Source organism: Meriones unguiculatus, chromosome 8 (genome assembly GCF_030254825.1).
Source record: "Meriones unguiculatus strain TT.TT164.6M chromosome 8, Bangor_MerUng_6.1, whole genome shotgun sequence".
Taxonomy (NCBI): domain Eukaryota; kingdom Metazoa; phylum Chordata; class Mammalia; order Rodentia; family Muridae; genus Meriones; species Meriones unguiculatus.
In genome coordinates, this window is record NC_083356.1 from 41,244,361 (window position 1) to 41,264,428 (window position 20,068).

General features: G+C 41.6%; 2 protein-coding genes across 7 annotated transcripts in view; one reads left to right on the forward strand and one right to left on the reverse strand.

Moving 5' to 3' along the window:
- Window positions 1-215, reverse strand: part of Nsmce2 (NSE2 (MMS21) homolog, SMC5-SMC6 complex SUMO ligase) — a 225,454-nt gene extending 225,239 nt beyond the window's left edge. The window contains exon 1 of one of the 6 annotated variants that reach the window (XM_021653553.2): window positions 62-215. The gene's annotated coding sequence lies outside the window, so the exon portion shown is untranslated. The remainder of the gene's footprint in view (window positions 1-61) is intronic. The other 5 variants (XM_060389370.1, XM_021653550.2, XM_021653551.2 and 2 more) reach the window with 5 other exon arrangements.
- A 4-nt stretch (window positions 216-219) lies between these two features.
- Washc5 (WASH complex subunit 5) overlaps window positions 220-20,068 on the forward strand; it is a 52,071-nt gene continuing 32,222 nt past the window's right edge. Inside the window, exons 1-8 of the mRNA XM_060389368.1 lie at window positions 220-368; window positions 7,136-7,445; window positions 7,878-8,023; window positions 8,742-8,826; window positions 9,753-9,853; window positions 11,832-12,024; window positions 16,125-16,277; window positions 18,830-18,943. Coding sequence (XP_060245351.1) covers window positions 7,260-7,445; window positions 7,878-8,023; window positions 8,742-8,826; window positions 9,753-9,853; window positions 11,832-12,024; window positions 16,125-16,277; window positions 18,830-18,943 — 978 coding nt within the window. The 5' untranslated portion in view covers window positions 220-368; window positions 7,136-7,259. The remainder of the gene's footprint in view (window positions 369-7,135; window positions 7,446-7,877; window positions 8,024-8,741; window positions 8,827-9,752; window positions 9,854-11,831; window positions 12,025-16,124; window positions 16,278-18,829; window positions 18,944-20,068) is intronic.

The window sequence follows — 20,068 nt, forward strand, 5'->3', positions numbered from 1 at the left end:
AGCTTAGAGGGAGGCGACAACGCCCGCCAAACTCCCGTCCGCCGTGCCTTCTCGGTCTTACCTGGCTGCCCCACCTGGTTCGGTTGTATCTAGGAGAACGTCGCTCGCTCAGGCCCCAATCGCTGCCCTCAGCCCACTCCTACAGCGGCTGAAACTCCCCGCGCGCTCTGCGTCATCAGTCGGCGCCCGCGAGCGATCACATGATGCCCGGGCCACTGCCCCTCGGTCATGTGACGGGCTGGGGGAAACCAGATCAGAAACCAGGGAACGGCCAGCTGGACCTCTACAGGTCCGGACTCTAGGATCCCTCGGACGGGAAGGGGGACCCGGGCGTCCGGTCCACGCGGCCGGCGTCGGGCGGCTGACAGGTGAGTCCGAGGCGCGCCTGCGCGTTCGCGGCTCTTCCCCCCCCCCCCGTGGGCTGCTGCCACCCGGGCGGGGAAATGTAAGGCTTGCAGAGTTGGGGCGCCGTCCTTGCTATTCAGCCGCGGCTTAACGGAAATCGCTCTGGCATGCTTCTTTGAAGCTTTAAGGGCGATGCTCAGCTGCTTGGCCCGGAGCTGAGCTTGCAAGTTCCTCCGAGCGGTGCCTTGCGAATGTGGTTTATTTTTCATTTACTTTCGAGAAATCGAATAGTCATTGAAGTGAGGGTTTCTACACGCGCGAGAGGGTTGAATGAAAGTTCTGTCAGGCACTGTGAGTTTGAGGAAGTTGCTCCTCTACATCCTAGTCCCCCTCACTCACCTGAGACATGGTGCCCAAGTCCTTTGTATTTGGTGGGGAGGGGTGCGTTCACTGGGTCCCGGTTCTTCTATGATAGGGACATAAAAAGTTGGACTCCTGGTTTCTGTATACATGGGGGATAGTGAAGGAGTTTTATTGCCTCCATCGACAACCAAAGACACGCTCCTTAGGTCAGCTGTTCTCAACCTGTGGGTCAAGGGACCCCTTTGGCAAGCCTCTGTCTCCTTAAATATTTACATTGTGATTCTGTATAATAGTAGCAAAATTACAGTTATGTAGTAGCAACAAAAAGAATTTTATGGTTGAGTTAATCACAGCATGTGTTAAAGGGTCACAACGTTAGGAAGGTTGAGAACCACTTAAATGTTCCTAAAGATTAATGCAGATTGATCCGGCTCATTCCAGAACTTTTCTGGGAGAGCATGCATTATGGATTTGAAAGTGTTGCTTTCTTTATGGAACTGAGGTTTTGTAAAAAGATAAAAATATATCCGTCTTCTTTTGTCCTCTGGATCAGGGCAACAATGCTTTGTTTAGCACACTTTAATTTACTAAAGAAATTTTGTTCTGTACTTACTGGGAATCAGGATGTCATTCTTGAAAGCATGACCCTTTGACAAGGGGTTCTTCCTATACAGAAAATCAAGGTTCCGTACCAGGTTCCAAAAAATAAAGCTGCCACACTTTGTAACTTATAAAAGAATATTAATAAGGGAATTAAGATCTGTGGTTTCATTCCATGCCATTAACAATACAGTTCAACCTAGAGTGAGAGTACTTGTGTTAGCAAGTTTTTTATTAATCCCTTGTGTGAAGGCAATCTCTAAAAAGACGATTTAATATAAGGTCTTCTACAGTGTTTATTTGACTTCATTCAGGAAAAGGCTCAACTGAAAGCTAGATACTTTTGTTTTAAATGGTAACATGATTAAGCATCTATAATGATAGTCTTTTGATTCTGTTACCCCACGCCAGTTTAGAAAATATCCTAGCCAAATAAGTTACAGGGAAAATATAACTAGTTTTGGTTAGATCTAGTATGTCATAATGCAACCAGATGTGATAATGTAATTAAGTGATTTATTCTTTCATTTGATGTTGTCTTGACATTAGTCTTCAAAAATGTAGTGAGATGCTTGCATTATAAGAGTTTTTTTTCTAACTCAGTGTTCTTCATGTGGTAGAACAGATTATAAGCAATGATATTTCACTAGAAAGGGATTAACTGTAGTCGGTATTTTTCTTATACATTAAAAAAATTCCGTAAAAACACTTGTTTTAAAACAGGTTTCAATAAAGCAATCACTTCAGTTAGTAAAGGCCGGTACGTTTGTTGAACCATTGCTAAATATGTTTATTTTCTTGTGTCCTTTCAGAGTGATCAGTATGGTTTGTTTGTTTGTTTATATAGAGCCCCCACTATGAAGCTCTAGCTAGCCTGGAAAGCACTATGCAGACAAGGCTGGCCTCGAACTCATAGGAATCTGCCTGCCTCTGCCTTTGGAGTGCTGAGATTAAAGGGGTGTGCCACTGTTCTCAACCTTAAAGTATAATCTTAAAGGCCAAGAGATTAACACACAAAGTCTTGATTTATATCATCATCTCAAGTCTGATCTTTCCTGAATGTGTACATGCAGGAGCTGGATCTGTCTGTCTGTCCCTTGGGAGAGATGGGGAAGAGCACAGGTATCACAGCTTTGCTTTAAGCTGTGTCTCCAAGATCCAGCTGTTTGTACTATGGTGTATGTACAACTAGGAGCAGCAGTTACACTTACTAAGCATAGCTTGGCCTTTGCTTTATGAGGGCAGAGTTTTATCTTGTCTAACTTTGAGAGAGTTTAGTCTTCAGTAGACCTCAGTAGGTCATGATTTTGTTCATGATGGACTATTTTCCCCGTTTTCCTCTCTCATTTCCCATGTTAGGCCACATCAGCGCTGGGAAATGGAATTGCCTGAAGCTCAGCCTGTTATTAAGTAGTGTGGTTTAAGAAGCAGATAACAATGGGAATACTAAAAAGACTTGTTAAGAATGTGTACTGTAATATGTAGTATAGGGTTCCATAGTGGAAAAGTTCCGGCAGCTATAGTGACTTCTTAGCATCCTTTGCTTGCAGACCTGATCCAGAACACCTCCATTAGTTTTGTTCACCCTTCTCCAGACACCCTAGCCACCCTACTGTTCCTTAGCACTGTCTTAGTCACGTTTTTATTGCTGTGAAGTGACACCATGACCAACACAATTAATAGAATAAAGAATTTATTGGGGGCTTATGGTTTCAGAGGATGAGTCCAAAACCACTGTGGCAGAGAACACAACAGCAGGCAAGCATTGGACTGGAGCAGTAGCTGAGAGCTTACATCCTAATCCACGGGTATGAGGTAGAGAGGGAAAGCTGACTGTACTAGTGTGGGCTTTTTATTTTAAACTGCCAACCTCACACACACACACACACCCGACACATCTTCTATTCGTTCCCAAACATTTTTACTACCGGAGGACCATTCTTACATTCTTATTCCAATCACAAGGACAGCTGGCCCAAGTCTGTCCTGGACTTTCATACTTACTTATAAGCTGTGTATAGAATGCCTTCCTTCTGGATCTGATCATTATCTATTGATACGGAACTAACTTTCCCACAGCCTAGTAGCTTAAGTCACTCTCTCTCTCTCTTTCTCGCTCTCTCTCCCTACCTCCCTCCCTCTATCTCCCCCTCTACTCTCCTCTGTCTGTCTGTCTGTCTCTCTCTCTCTCTCACACACACACACACACACACACACACACGCGTGCGCACCACGACCTTTACACAGGACTCTCACACTCAGTGACTACTTGCTCTCCCAGAACTAGGAAGCTAGAGAGAGAACCCAAAACGAAACTCAGTCTTTTTGTAATCTTACTTCTGAAATGGTGTCTGCAGTCACGTCTGTTCTAGGGGAGATTCCATAAGTCATCCCAAACTCAAGATAAGGAGCCTATCTAGAGCATGAGTAACAGGAGTCCTGCAGAGGTCATTGGGGACCATTTAGAAGCTCGTAACCATTCCCAGATATGCTTACTGAGTGTTCCCTCTCCTCCTTTTGGTCTCTGTTCAGACATCATATTATCAGAACAACTCTATATAATCCAGCGTTTGTTCCATCTTTTAAAGCAGGTTTTTCTTTACACCACTTATCATAGCCTATATGTGTTGGTTAATTTATATGTCCTACTCTCAATACTGTATAAATACTGTATAAACGTCATGATAACTGGAGTTCAGTGTTATTCACTATTATATCCTCTGGGTAAATAGTTGCTGAATAAATGAACTGCCTTAGTAACACATAAGCCATAAAAGCAGTTATAGAAGTAAGTAGTTCCATAATTGAATCAGCAAATCAGTAATATCATCAAGAATTTATGTTCTTTCTATCCTTTTGCACCACAATCTGTTGGTTCTTGCCAGTGCCCCCACTCCAACCCTACCTAAACTGGGTAACTCATAGTCTTTGCAGCTCCCAAAATCAAATGTTTCCTAGACAACATTCAAAGACAGGAAGCAGGAGATCAATCAGGCAAGGAAAGGAGTTCCCCTTCCCACTTCTCCCCTTTTATCTGAAGGTAAAAACTACTTCCTAGAAGCCCCACCATAGACTTTCTCTTAAATGACATTGTTCTAAAACCAAATCACATGTATGATAAGAGCTTCAAGGGAGGCAGGAAAGTAAGAGTCTGGCCACTCTGTCTTCTACAGTGAGAAAGGAGATGGGCACAGGAAATATCATTGAGGAGTGAACTAAGAGTTGTTGCCATTATATACTACCTGATGAAGACATTTCTAAATATTGAATCAATGGTAGAGACTTCCAAGAGAAATATAGAAAACTGGTTATGTAGCTTCTCAGTAATTGATAACCGTAACAGATAGCTCATAACAGAAGTGAACTTGCTGGAAGCACTGAGGAACGTTTTCTGTAAAGGTCACCCTCTCGTGGGCTCTCAGCAGCCTTTCTATATTCTAATTTTGCCTACAGCGAAGGCCTCACTATTAAATTATTCATCATTTGAGTCTCTGGTGTTAGAAGACTACACGTGAAGGTAGAAGTTATTGGCGAATTTTAATAATGTTCTTCACTCAAAAACTCCCGAAGTATCAATTACAGTCGGTTCTTGGTTTTATTCATCACCTCCCTATTGTTGATACCAACAGAAAGGGAAGTACAAATTTGGGGACCAGTAGACTTCCTGAAGCTGAAATATGAAGCTGGCATCCTAGAAGGTGATAGATGATGGTATAGCTAAGTGGATTATATTTTCTGAATCAATCCTTTGCATCCATCCCTTGCCCATTGTTCTGTTAGGCTGTTGCTTTCTTTATCTATTTGTGAGGTCTTTTGAACATTTCTGATCTCAATCCTGTCTCTGCCTTCTGCATTTCAAACCTGTCCTTCAGATTATTTGTCACAGAAAAGGTTTTAATTGTTATATTCTAAAATACGTCTTTTTATAGCTTCTGGGTTACTTTCTTGCACTATAACTTCCTAGAACTTCGACTTACTGAATGTCACCCAGCCTAATCAGAACAGTCTCCCAACTGCAGTCAGTAAAGAGCCCAGGCTGCCAGGCAAATCAGTGTCCCCATAGTCATCTTGACCACACTTTTAAGCACTTCATCTCTTATACAGATTCTTTTCTGTAGTACGTTCTGCTCAGCTCACTGCAGACTGCTCATAGAGACAGAGATCACTTCCTATAGTCTTCATATTGAACCACATTGCATGCAAAGATTAACATCGTAAACCTCCTGTATATTTAATGTAGTTCTCCTCAAGACCAATGTGGTGGTTTGAATAAAAATGGCTCCCATAGTCACATAGAGAGTGGTACTTTTGGGAGGTATGGCCTTGTTGGAGGAAATATGTCACTGAGGGTAGGCTTTGAGATTTCAGAAGTTCAAGTCAGGCCTGGTGGCTCGCTGTCTCTTCCTGCTGCCTGCAGATCCAGATGTAGAACTCTCAGCTACCTCACCAGCACCGTGTCTGTCCCATGCTTCTCATCATGACAACAATGGACTAAACTTCTGAACTGTAAGCCAGTACCAGTTAAATGTTTTCCTTTATAAGAGTTGCCATGGTTATGGTATCTCTTTATAGTAGTAGAAATCCTAACTAAGACAACTAGTCATCTTCCACTCTTTAATGTTTCTGGCTTCACATCAGAATTATCTTGGGGAACTTCTTATAAAAAAAGATGCTTAGGGCTGCCTCCATCCTCCATAGCAGAAACTCTACAATTCTAGGTGATTGTGTTATACAGCCAGGCTGTGAACCACTGCACTCTTCAAAACATTGCATTCTTCAAAACATCTTCACCTCGACATGACAAAGAGGCACTCAGAACAGTGTGGTTGGGTGAGAAGATGGATCTTTGCCTTCAAAAACTTTCAGAAGTGTGAGCTGTTAACCGCAATTGCAGTAGTTTGTATTCTGGGTGGTAAATCACCCTTAGTATACCAGAGTAAAAGAAAAATGAGTAGTTGATTCTGCTTACATGCTAAATTGTGTATTTATAGGCCACTTTTTGGTTTAGTATTGATACATCATCTTCATAAGATTATAGAAACTGATATCTAAATTTTTATCATTTATTTATGCATATGTGTGCACATCTGTATGTATGTTGTTGGGGGTAGGGGGGTAATGCCATGGAAGCCAGAAAAGGGCATTGTGTCTCTGGGAACTGGAGTTAAAGATGTGAGCTTGTGTAGGTGCTAGGAACTTTGTAAGAATAGCAAGTACTGTGGAACCATCTCTCCAGCCTCTGAAATTTTAAAAGAAATTGTGGACATGTTTATACCTGTGGGTCCATTGGCTAAATGCATCAAAATGATGTACAGGGATGTCTCTTGACTTGTGGTGTTTTCAATTACTTGTAAAAATATCAAATAGTAGGCTGTTTGTATGCAGTTAGGTTATACCAGAACCATGCATGCCCAGTAACCCCCATTCTGGCTCAAAGGCCTGAAAAAAAAGGGCCAAGAGTGTGGTTCTAGCAGAGGTTCGGTGGTGGCTAATCTTTATTTTCAACCTACCTGGCTTCGGAATCACCCAGGAGACACATCTGTCAGTCTGCCTTTAGGAATATTTTCAGAGATATTTCACTGAGAAGGGAAGATGTAACCTAAATATGGGTGAGATTATTCCGTAGGCTGGAGTTCCAAGCTGAATAAGAAGGGGAAAAGAAGGAGGTAACCTGAGCACTAACATTCCTCTCTCTCTGAATATTGGGGAATAAATGCCTTTTCCTCATACCAGAGCTCACTGCATAGTTTTCAGGAGACGTATATGTATTTCAAAAGCATGTACACACATTTAACAAAATTGTTAACTTCCTTTTTTCCCCTTGTAGGTTCTTTAATGGAGCAACCATTTGTTCCACCGACCTGGCTTCTCCTCATGATCCACAGGCCCCAGCTCTGAAGCCAGTTAGTCATTCCCACCCTCCAGGTGTGGAGTAGCCGGTCACCCTCACGATGTTGGACTTCCTGGCTGAGAACAACCTGTGTGGCCAGGCAATCCTGAGAATCGTTTCCTGTGGCAATGCCATCATTGCTGAGGTGCTGCGGCTGTCTGAGTTTATTCCTGCTGTATTCCGGCTGAAAGACCGGGCTGATCAGCAGAGATATGGAGACATCATATTTGACTTCAGCTACTTTAAGGTGCTTTTCCCTGTGGCCTTGGTATTCCTGTTCTTTCTATAAAAGGAGCTATTCTCTGGGAGCCATGAGGCTTGAAGTGGTCAAGTAATTACAGGGCATTAAAAGGACAGCTTTTCAATCAAAGTTAACATCAACTCCTAATGTGAAAATAATAGAAGGAAAGGTACTGTCTGGAAAGTCCTAGTGCAGTATAAACCAGTTAAAGCAAACAAACATAATGCTTTTACCTTAAAATATGTTTAAAAACATGTTAATCTTAGTTAAGATTCACCCAGAGGGATTTTTATTCTAGGCTTGCTTTACCCTCTTTCTGTTGTTCTGTTTTAATTTTGATGTATAAGAACCATAAAGCACAATTTTAAGACAACGTGGAAATGTCTCCAGCAGATAAGCTATCACTGACTTTTAACACAAGTGTGTTTCCCTTCTCAGGGTCCGGAGTTCTGGGAAAGCAAACTGGAAGCCAAACCTGAGCTACAGGATTTAGATGAAGAATTTCGGGAAAATAACATAGAAATTGTGACCAGATTTTATTTAGCCTTTCAAAGTGTGCATAAATACATCGTAGACTTAAACAGGTATTGAAGGACTTTTTAACAGCTTGTTCTGGTGGGATAGCAGCGAAGATGGGACCCAGCGCAACATTGTGCCTCTCTCAGTTCCGTGGTTAGCTCACTCATGCCGCCCATCATCACAGTTTCATTATAATCTCCCATTCTTGTGAAGAGTTATGATAAACTTGCTCAGCTCTGTCCTCTAGCTTTCATCCCCTCAGTTTGTGATTATATTCTAACATTTTAGATACAAAGCTAATTTAGAAACTAACATTTCTTTATCATTTTAGATGTTTTGTTTTGTTTTGTTTTGTTTTGTTTTGAAATAGGCTTTTACTGTGTTTTGCATGCGAGTTTTGAATTTACAATCCCCCTGCCTCTGCCATCAGTGGGAAGACAAGCCTGTTCCACCAGGCCCAGCTCATATTAGCATTTCTTAAGAGTTTACCAATTCATCATCCTTTAGTCACCGTTCCATGTTCCTATGCTGTTGCTTCCAAGCTTCTGCCATTCTGTAGCTCAGGAGCAGAAAATGTTCCTTTGACTTGGAATAGCTGTCAGTGTTAACCTGTGGCCCCAAGTCACTATGAGTTGACTCATAAGACACTAGGGTTCATAAACATAGCAAGGACTAGCAGAACTGAAGCCAAAATGTCTGCTGTCCTGCCTTGTCTCCAAAAGGCCTTTCCTCAAATATGTTACCTGCTTACCTTAATACCTTGGCCTGGCATTTCACTTCTAGATACCTCGATGATCTCAATGAAGGAGTTTATATTCAGCAAACCTTAGAAACTGTGCTTCTTAATGAGGATGGAAAACAACTTCTGGTAAGTAATAATGACCATAAAGTACAAATTCAAGAATATGAAACAGCTGGACGTGTGGTGCATGACTTTAATCCCGGCACTTGGCAGACACAGTGGATCTCTGTGAGTTTGAGGCCAGCCTTGTCTATACAGCAAGTTCCAGGACAGCCAAGGCTAAATAATAGAGAGACCCTGTCATCATCACCATAAGTAGCATCAGTATATACAGAATACTATTCCTCAATGAAAAGAAAGTAGCTTGGTAATTATCTTCTGAGTTTAGAATGTGTGGATATTGAATGAAATTACTAATGGAATAAAGACCCTGTTGGGTATGAGCCTCCTTTGTGTAAGAAGTCCGGTTTTATGCATCCCAGACATCGAGCTGGTACTTTGTACATGGTGACATGTAAGGAATGTCTGTTAGAGCCAGTGCGGTGGCGACATGTACAACCCCAGCACTCGGGAGGCAGGGATAAGAAGCTTAGTTCAAGGCCATCCTTATTCATAGAATTGAGATTCCATTTTTGTATCTCAGGCAAAATAATCACTAGGAATTAAAATTTTTTTATAATTTATTTTATGTGCATTAGATTTTGCCTGCATGTATGTCTGTGTGAGGGTATCAGATCTTGGAGTTACAGACAGTTGGGAGCTGCCATGTGGGTGCTGGAATAGAACCCAGGCTATCTGGAAGGACATTCGGTGTTCGTAACCACTGTGCTGTCTCCAGCCCCCCAGGAATTAAAATTTATTTTTGAGTCAGTTTTTAAAGCTCTTTCTGCACAGAAGCTAAGAGCCCTTTGCAGAAAAAAATACATTTACCTTGAAATATAAATACAACTTTCAAAAGGAATGTAGCCAAAATGATCATTTGTACATTATCGACATCACTCTTTGTACGGAAGTAGTCTTGTAAGTTTGGCCATTGTCCTTTCTCTTCGTAGTGTGAAGCTCTATACTTGTACGGAGTAATGCTGCTTGTCATTGACCAGAAGATTGAAGGGGAAGTCAGAGAGAGAATGCTGGTTTCTTACTATCGATACAGGTATTCCTGGCCGAGCCTACATGCGCCCAAAATGCTGCTCTGAATGAAGTGCGCTTGCATGCTCCCGTACCACTGGGAGCAGTGGCCTGTGGTGCAGGATGCTCAAGTACATACATCTTCTGAGCTCACTGAAAGAATATAGCTGTTCCCTTCTATGTATTATAATTAACAGATTACACTCCATGAAAACAATGTACTACATATAAAATGCTGTGTCTAAGACTTAGTAATATAGAGACCGTCAGGGCCCTAATGATAATGCAGTTGTCTTATAAAACAGGAATCTGGACTTGGAATATTTTAACTTGAGGATAAATGTTAAGGAATTTTGAAATTCTTAACAAGTGTTCTTTTTCTTTGAAAGTTGACTTTTTCAGGTTTCAAACAAGACCCCTTAGCACACATAAAGAAATGAAGAAGCTTTCTGTTATCTTTCTAATGTGACCGAAAAGCTATCATTCTGGATCAGGTTGAGAGTGGATTTTCACCCCATAAATGCATAGACACAGAAACAGCATCCCAGGTCTGGTGTTACATGAGTCTGCAGAGCTGTGTGGCTGCAGGAAGTAGGGTTCCAAGGAGCCACCTTGACAGCTTTTTAATCTCAGCCCTTTTCAAATTTATGTTTCTGGAGGGATTTTCCACTGCTGCAGATCATTCATTCACGTCCATTTGTCCATTTACTGTCTTACATCCATGTTTAAAATGTAAGTCACCGCGGGGCCTTTTGGAAAAGATCAAGTGTGAGGGTGAAACTTGAACGGCCTTGCCTCTACTTCTGCAAGTGAGAAACAAAAACTAAATACTGTGAGGACAAAGAAAAGAAAAGTGTTTACTTACGGACCTTAACTTTGAAAACTCAGACCTTGGCCCTTGGGTAACAGGATCCCTGGGATGTGAGCTCCTTTGTTAAGGGGACACTGCGGCAGCTCAGTAGTGGTGAAGGAGATCCTGATATCAGATATAAGGTTATTTACAATGAATTCATGCCTTACAGAGTCACTATTCTAGCATGAAAAATTCCAGATCTCTGCAGCTTGCCAAAAAAGCTAAGTAGTGTAAAGCCACATTAACATATTTTTTTTTTAAGGATACACTCTGCTTTATTAATTCAGTGCTGTGCAGTTTGTAACTGTGGCTCTACAGTGGCTTAGCAAATATAAAGCAAAACCCAATTGCATTAGGGATCTCTAAAGCAACAGGGGTGATAGCATGAATATATACTTATGAATACATATTAAAAGGGGATTATTAGAATGGTCAGAATGGTCTACAGGATGTGGTCCATGGACTTCAACAATGTGGTCTCATGTTGGGAAGGCCAGTAGTTGTTCAGTCCACAAGGATGAATGGATGTCTTTGCAGCCCTAACCTGGCTCTGGAGTCCAGGAGGATCCCTGGAGCACTGCTGGCTTTACTCTACTTTGGCATTCTGAAGAAGTTGGATTTAACACTGGCCTAAGCAGCAGAACACACTAACTTGCCGTTGAGATGAGGCAAAAAGCAAATTTTAAAGTTTTTTTAGTATGTAAAATGTTGGCTGAATTTCATATTCTTTTTCCAGAATTCTAAAACCTAAGGACCTCTAAAAAATAATTATATAACCTTGGGTGTGCTGGTGCACACCTGTGCTCCCAGCACTTGGGACGCAGAGGCAAAAGGTAGACTAGTATTGGAGGCCAGCTGGGCGACATAGTAAGACCCTGTCTCAACAATTCGAAATGTGCACACACGTTCACATACACACACTCTATCTGTGCATACATATGCACACACCTTTACACATGTACTCTGCGTCACACATTTGTCAGTCAGACCTGACCCTGAAATCATTTGGAGTCCAGACGTACCCAGAACAGATGTAGACTGTCTGTCATCTTCATTGTTCTTTCTGGATGGAGTCCTTCCCTTTGTAACTTACATGTTTCTAATATATGATTTATTTGCTTCTTTTGTTTCTCATATGAACTTGACACAGTGCTGCTCGCTCTTCTGCTGATTCAAATATGGATGATATTTGTAAGCTGCTACGAAGTACAGGGTATTCCAGCCAGCCAGGAGCCAAAAGACCACCCAACTACCCTGAGAGCTATTTCCAGAGAGTGCCCATCAACGAAACCTTCATCAGCATGGTCATTGGACGCCTGAGGTCTGATGACATTTACAACCAGGTAGGAATCAGAGGGCCTTAATAATTTAAAAAGTAAACTTACCTTACTACTTGGTTTCTCCTTTTCTTCTTTCTTCCGTCCAGTGAGTCAAACAGCAGCTAGAAACTATTTGTAAAAGCTTTTGAACAGTGCTACAGAGTCAAGGAAAGGAGCTGAGAGAAGACGGGATGTGAGCGGTTGGAAAGAAGGTGCATTCCTTTAAGTCATCCGTTCAAGAGACAGTTATTGAGTGCATAATCTGTTCATTCGTGGCTCGGTCCAAAGAAGACGGGCTCTGCTCCCTATCCTGGGTAGACTTGTGACTTAGGAAGGGCCACCAGATGGGTGATGTGAGGGAAACCTGTGGTGGCAGAATTGCCACCAGTGACACAGTGCAGCAGAAAGAAGGGCAGTCTAGACAGAGCTGGCAGCCTGAGCAGGCCTAGAAAGACCCTACAGCATCTTAACATCAACTCACATTCCTCACTCGCGTCTACATCACTAAAAAGAGCCCAAAGAGCACTGCTGTGCTGTGGCTTTTCTTCAGATGGAGGAACTCTTGCTTCCTTGCTCAAGGGAGTTACCACTTGACTTCATTCTGAGGGGGAAAATATCATGATTTCCTGTGTATCTATATTAACACAAGTTAGGATGTCATTGTCATAGAGCAAACCTGCTCTGGGACACCTCTCTTTGGTGACCAGTTCCTTTTTTTATATGAGTATATTAAATGGAAATAAGACTTTTTGATTCTTGGGTTTGGATTTTTGTTTTGTTTTGTTTTGTTTTGTTTTTTTAATGTTTGAAATCAGGCACTATATACAGATACAAGGTCTTTATACTTTTTGTTACCATTTGCTGAGAATTTGTTCTAGGCCAGCCTCACAGAAGGTTTGTTCACATACCATTTGCTCTGTTGTACATGACAACATGACAATTCTACAGAGTGGACATCATTATCTCCATGTTGCTGTGTAGGAAAAGACTTGGATACCTTCACGAGTTTTCTGCAGGTCACACGCCTGAACAGCAGAACCACAGTTTGAATTCAGATGTGCATGGAATCATAGTCCATGCTATTTCCTCACCATCCCTCACCACACTCTTCTCCTTACTCAGTTTGTGGCTCATTTCTTACGGTGGTGTGTTACAGTTTCTCCTTCCATTGTGGCCTTCGTTAACAGAAGACTCAAGCTGAGTTTGCTCTGGGTGTCACCTGACTCTGTCCTGCACGTTCCCTCCTGTAGTCCTGGTTCTGACTGGTTCATTAGATTCTCTTGTTTCTTGATATTTAGAAAGAGGCCGGAAAAGTAGTTTCTACAAAAATTGAAGCTTAGGGGACAGCCTCATCCAGCTAGGTGTATGCAGAACAATCTGAGGAAAGGAGTTGGGCAGATACATCTGGGGAAAGAAAAGGGGCATTCTGGTTAATAGCCCCAGGCCTTTTCTAAGGATATATACACACAAACATGTACAGAAAATCTGGGCTGGACTGGGGCTGGGGTACCTCAACACTTTTGTATACTGGACAGGGTCAGGGCTTAGAACACTGGTTCTTAACCTGTGGGTCATGACTCCTTTTTCAAATGACCCTTGGACAGCAGTTGCCTAAGACCACCAGAAAACACAGATATTTACATTATGATTCCTAATAATAGCAAAATTACAGTTATATAGTAGCAACAAAAACAGTGTTATGGTTGGTGGTCACCACAACCTGAGGAACTGTATTAAAGAGCCACAGCACCAGGAATGTTGAGAACCACTGGGTTAGACAGTCTGGATAGGAGGTCTCTGTAGGTGGTAGGTGAGCAGTCTCAGGTTGCATCTTCTGAGAAGGGCGCTGTGGTTGCTAGGTTCTGTGCACATTGCCAACATCTGCACTTTGACCAGAGGAAGGCTTTGCCATCCTTCTCAGCCTCACCTCAGGAAAAGGTTTCGCTTTCCATGGGTCTGAGGCATTGGGTGCTTGACTTGGCTGTGTCCATCTCAGCAGTACACATTTCCTTGGGGCTTCCTGCTCCCCACACATTGTCTTGCCTGCAGGATCCATGCAGCCTTGCGGCATCTGTCCTTGTGATAATGCTTCCCCTCCCTGTTCTTGGTAGCTCAAGTTGATAGGTGATATGTAGTCTGAGTCTTACCTGACATATAAGGATATAGATGCCTAGAGAACACAGACATAGAAAAGATAAATGGGAGAAGAACTCAGCAAAGGGTGAGAACAGAGGATGGTATAAAAAGTTACAGGTGAGTGTTTTATTTTTGCATGAGTTAAAGTGAGAGTTCTAAAAAGCAGTTGTTGAGCTGGGTTAAGAAACTCCATTGGCTATGCATCTCAGCATCTGTTTTGATACCCTGCTGGGTGGAGTCTTTCAGAGCCCCTCTGTGGTAGGCTCCTGTCCTGTTCCCTGTTTTCTCCCTCTTCCAATGTCCATCTCATTTGCCTTTCTGAATGAAGATTGAGCATCTTACCCAGGGTCCTCCTTGATTAGCTTCCTTAGGTGTACAGGTTTTAGTATGATTATCCTATATTATATGTCTAATATCCACTTATAAGTGAGTATATACCATGTGTGTCTTTCTGCTTCTGGGATAACTCACTCAGGATGATCTTTTCTAGATCCCACCATTTGCCTGCAAATTTCATGATTTCTTTGTTTTTAATTGCTGAGTAGTATTCCATTGTGTTCCACAATTTCTGTATCCATTCCTCAGTTGAGGGACATCTGGGTTGTTTCCAGCTTCTGGCTATTACAAATAAAGCTACTATGAACATGGTTGCGCAAATGTCCTTGTATACTTGAGCATCTTTTGGATATATGCCTAGGAGTGGTATAGCTGGGCCTTGAGGTAACACTATTCTTATTTGTCTGAGAAAGTACCAGATTGATTTCCAAAGTGGTTGTACAAGTTTACATTCCCACCAGCAATGGAGGAGGGTTCCTCTTTCTCCACATCTTCTCCAGCATGCGTTGTCACTTGGGTTTTTGATCTTAGCCATTCTGATAGGTGTAAGGCAAAATCTCAGGTTCATTTTGATTTGCATTTCCCTGATGATTAAAGATGTTGAGCATTTCTTTAAGTGTTTCTCTGCCATTCTATATTCAACTAAAATCTGTACACCTAAAGAAGCTAAGCAAGAAGGAGGAACTTGGGTAAGATGATCGATCCTCACTCAGAAAGGCAAACAGGACAGACATTGGAAGAGGGAGAAAACAGAAAACAGGACAGGAACCTACCACAGAGGGCCTCTGAAAGACTCTACCCAACAGTGTATCAAAGCAGATGCTGAGGCTCATAACCAAACTTTGGGCAGAGTGCAGGGAATCTTAGGAAAGAAGGGGGAGATAGAAGGAGGAGCTCCTGGAGGGAACAGGAGTTCCACTAGGGGAGCAACAGAACCAAAAATCTGGGCACAGGGGTCTTTTCTGAGACTGATACTCCTAACAAGGACCATGCATGGAGATAACTTAGAATCCCTGCATAGAAGTAGCCCAAGGCAGCTTAGTATCCAAAGAGGGTTCCCCAATAATAGGACCTGGGACCATCTCTGACATGAGCTCATGGGCTTGCTCTTGGATCACCTCCACCTGATGGGGGAGCATCCTTAACAGTCCACAGAAGAAGACAAAGAAACCAGTCCTGATGAGACCTGATAGACTATGGTCAGATGGAAGGGGAGGAGGACCTCCCCTATCTTTAGACTATGGGAGGGGCATAGGAGAAGAAGAGGGAGGGAGAGTGGGATTGGGAGGGGTTGAGGAAGGGGCTACAACTGGGATACAAATTGAATAAACTGTAATTAATAAAAAAATAAAATAAAGAAACTCCATTGGAATGATGGAAGAATTTCTTAATGGACAAATAGAAAGTGATAAGATTGTGGTTTTATTTAATTGAAGTCCATCAGTTCTGAGAGATTGTCCTTGTATGATAGGAAAGATAAAAAATGGCGACAAGGACGCAGTGCAGGGTTAAGACTTTCTCTTTTTGTAAGGAAGGCACTGAACTACGGTAGAGTCAGGTCACGAAGAGAATGTTGTGGGTTCTAGATAAGAACAGAGCTCCCAGGGACTGTTGGCTTCAAGCATGTGTTATGGGCTGCTGTTGTGTTGCAGGTCTCTGCCTACCCTTTGCCAGAGCATCGTAGCACTGCCCTGGCGAATCAAGCCGCCATGCTGTACGTGATTCTCTATTTTGAACCTTCCATACTTCACACCCACCAAGCAAAAATGAGAGAGATCGTGGACAAGTACTTTCCAGATAACTGGGCAAGTATTCCTCCCTCTTTTGTAAATTTGTCACACAACTATCTTCCTGGAACCAAGTATGTTATACACAACTGGAACCCAAGCTTAGTGTGCAGAGGCAGGGGGATCAAGAGCTCAGGGTTATTTTAGGGGACATAGTGACTTGAAGGCCAGATTGGGTGGGTAAAAAAATGAGGAGGACCTGGGAGGAGTTAGAGAAAGAGAAAAACATAATCAAAGCATATTGTATGGAATATGCTTTTTAATTTAAAAAATTAAAAAGCTGAGCTGAAGACATGGCTCAGTAGTGAAGAACACTGGCTACTTTTCCAGAAGTTTAGAGTTCATTTCCCAGCAACCACATGGTGGCTCACAACCATCTGTAATGGAATCTGACTTCCCTCTTCTGGTGTGCATGAAAACAGAGCACTCGTATACATAAAATAAATAAATAAATCTCTTTTTTGTTGTTTGTTTGAGTCAGGGTTTCTCTGTGTAGCCTTGGCTGTCCTGGACTCACTTTGTAGACCAGGCTTTCCTCAAACTCACAGAGATTTGCCTGCTTCTGCCTCTTGAGTGCTATAATGCCCAGCCCAAATAAATACATTTTTTTAAAAAAATTTAAACAAAACCCTTTTTTTTTTCTTTTTTGCTTTTTTGATTTCTTTTATTTATTATGTATGTTTCCATGTGTGGAGATCAGAGGACAGCTCAGGGAGTCATTTCCTTCTATTATATGGGTCCCAAGGATTATCTCAGGTCCTTAAGCTTGTTTGCCTCTGGAGCTACCTTTTCAGCCCTATTCTTTTGCCTTTCACCCAGAAGCCAAAAAATGTTATAAATAATTGGACACAAAAATCAAAAATCACTGGAGCAAAATTGTCCTATGTAGTGAGAATTTTATGAATCATGATGTGAAGAACTACCCAGTTAGTAAAAAAATTCTAAGCAAACACAGCAATATTTTTCTTAAAATAGATACTATGAAAGTAAAACTATATATTGAAATATATTCTTAATTTGGCTATTGAGAAAAGCCAGGGCTGTTCATTCTTTCTGTTTTGTAAATAAAGGTCAGCTATTTATGAACTTAATCTAGCAGAGTTCACCTAATTAGTCAAATTTTAAATAGAAACTTCACTTTCACAGCTAAGTTTTACCTATAAGATGACTATGCTAGCTCTCTTAAGGTTTAGATTACTGCAGGGATGTCCTTATAACATGTAAACTTTGTTTCATGTAAAACTGTTGACACACCTATTACATATGAAATGTTCTAGAGCAAAGAGCTTTTAGGGTAATGCAGTGAATTGCCTCTGGTGTTAGGCCTTTGAATCAACCAATCAGGTATAATGTCTTATATTGACCAGTAACCAGATCTTAATTATAACTAAGCATTAATTTAAAAGATGCATTTAGCTCTGGAGGTGGTGGTGCTTGGGCGGTGGTGGTGCACACCTTTAGTCCCAGCATTCAGGGAGGCAGAGGTGAGTGGATCTCTTGAGTTCAAGGCCAGCCTTGTCTACAGCCAGACTACATAAAGAAACCCTGTCTCAAAAAAACAAACACAGAGAGAAAGATATGTTTTAAATGTTTGAGAAAAAATTCATAGCTGGATGGCTTTTGTATAAAAGAGGAACCATATCAAATTAAAACAACAAAAAAATGAGTTGTGCAATATGAAAATGTTTGTGGGAAATAGGTAAAACTGCTCTTAGAGGAATTTATTAATGAAATTTACTTTCTGGAAGGCAAGGTTAAAAGTTAATAAATGGGGCCAGGGTAATGACTCAGTGGTTAAGAGCTTGGCTGCTCTTTCAAAAGACTTGAGTTTGATTCCCAGCACCCATATGGCAACACACAACCATGCATAATCGCAGTTCCAGGAAATCTGACACCCTTTTCTGGTCTCAGTGGGCACCAGACACAAAATGATACACAGACATTAGTATAGGCAAAACACCTATACACATAAAATAGAAACTGAAAATCACTTAATGTTGATATCAGATTTGTTGGAAAGCTCTCAAGAGTCCTCCATGATTTTAAAAGCTGTGTGATCATGTGTGCATGCTTGCATATGTACATACATGTAGTTAATCATGCACAAATGCCAGAATTCAAGGGATCAAATTTAAGTCACCAGGCTTGCATGCATTTTCTCACTGGGCCATCTTGCCAACACCATCATTGACTTCTAAGAGCATAAAAGTAATTAAGAAAACTGAGCTGGCTGTAATGGTGCCAGAGAGACCTCATCTCAAAAATGAAAATAAAAATAAAAAAGCAAATGCTTTCTCTTTTCAGACACTGCTTTTCTCTTCTCTGTAACTTTCCTCATCTAGAAATCTAGTACTCAGCAGCTGGAAGAAAAGGTTTGTCTTGGATACTTTACCATGATAGCAAGTCCAAAGAGTTCTTCCTTGTGTTTGTTTGGAGAACCCAAGGTTTCATTAACATGAATTAAAACTGGAAAAGGAGGGCGGTTTTGTGCATAACTTGGCTTTTCTCCAGCCCTTTTCTTGATTGAAGTAGATGCTGGACAAATACTGAGTGACTGTCTCCTCTTTCAGGTGATCAGCATTTACATGGGCATCACTGTTAATCTAGCCGATGCTTGGGAACCTTACAAAGCTGCCAGAACTGCTCTAAACAATACCTTGGACCTCTCAAATGTCAAAGAACAGGTAGGTTTGGAGAGTAACCATGGGTGTTAAGCCTGGCATGTAGGAAATGAGCTAGGTACACCACCCATGGAATTTGGAAGATGTGCTTCTAGATATCTTACTGCATGACTGGAAGGCAAAATCTGTACATCAGTTAGTTATAGGTTTTCAACTTGGGAGATAGAAGAAATTAAAAAGATTCAGTACCTAAAATGAGTCAGTGTGAGAAGACCACAGTGAAGACCAGTGTGTGAAGACCATGAACAGAGCTGACATGAAGGGGTTTTTTGTTTGTTTTGTTTTGTTTTGTTTTGGCCTGAAGCTTTTAGCAGTAGGATGAATGCTGAGATGAAAAATGAGTGCTATTCTTTTATTGTAATTAAGTCATCCCTTCTGGTGCATAGTTGGTTTATTTAAGCACAAGACGCTATACTCATTTCTGAATTACATAGCCATATTCTTCTTTTTTGGGAAGAACACCAGGCAAAGGAAATAGCTGAGTAGATAAAGGAATATAAATAAAATCTCTTATTCAAGCATGTACTTAATATTTCTTAATGGCTCTGTTCTCCAGCCTGGCTTTCTGGGTCATATAGTTTCCACTGTACATAGAACAATATTTGCTCTGAAACTTCTGTCGTGTTTTGTTCAAGTCACTTGAATCCCTTAAATAATGCTCAGCATGATCTCAGTGTTGGCCTGTCTCTTAGAGGTGTGTTAAGGAAAGTGGATTCGATGCATACTGATGACAGAGCATTAATTATTCGCTACTCAAATTCTTTTCAAATGTTGCATTTCCTCCCTGTGGCATTGTAAGAGGTTTCTTTAGAGCTTTCGATCAACTGCGACAGGAAGAACAGGCCACTTAGCCTCTCTCTGTGCCTCCTTTCCATTCAAGTTAAGAGTTGAAGGGATCAAGCCAGCAGACTGGTGCACTCCTTTAATCCCAGCACTCAGGGGCAGAAGCAGGTGAAGCTCTGTGAGTTAGAGGACATCCTTGTCTACATAGTGAGTTCCAGGACAGCCAGAGCTACATGGTGAGATCCTGTCTCAAAAATGAAAAAATTAAAAATAAACAAACAAAAATGTTTGAAGGGATCAGAGAAACCACCCAGTCCAATTCGGTTAAACAAAGACAACAGTACA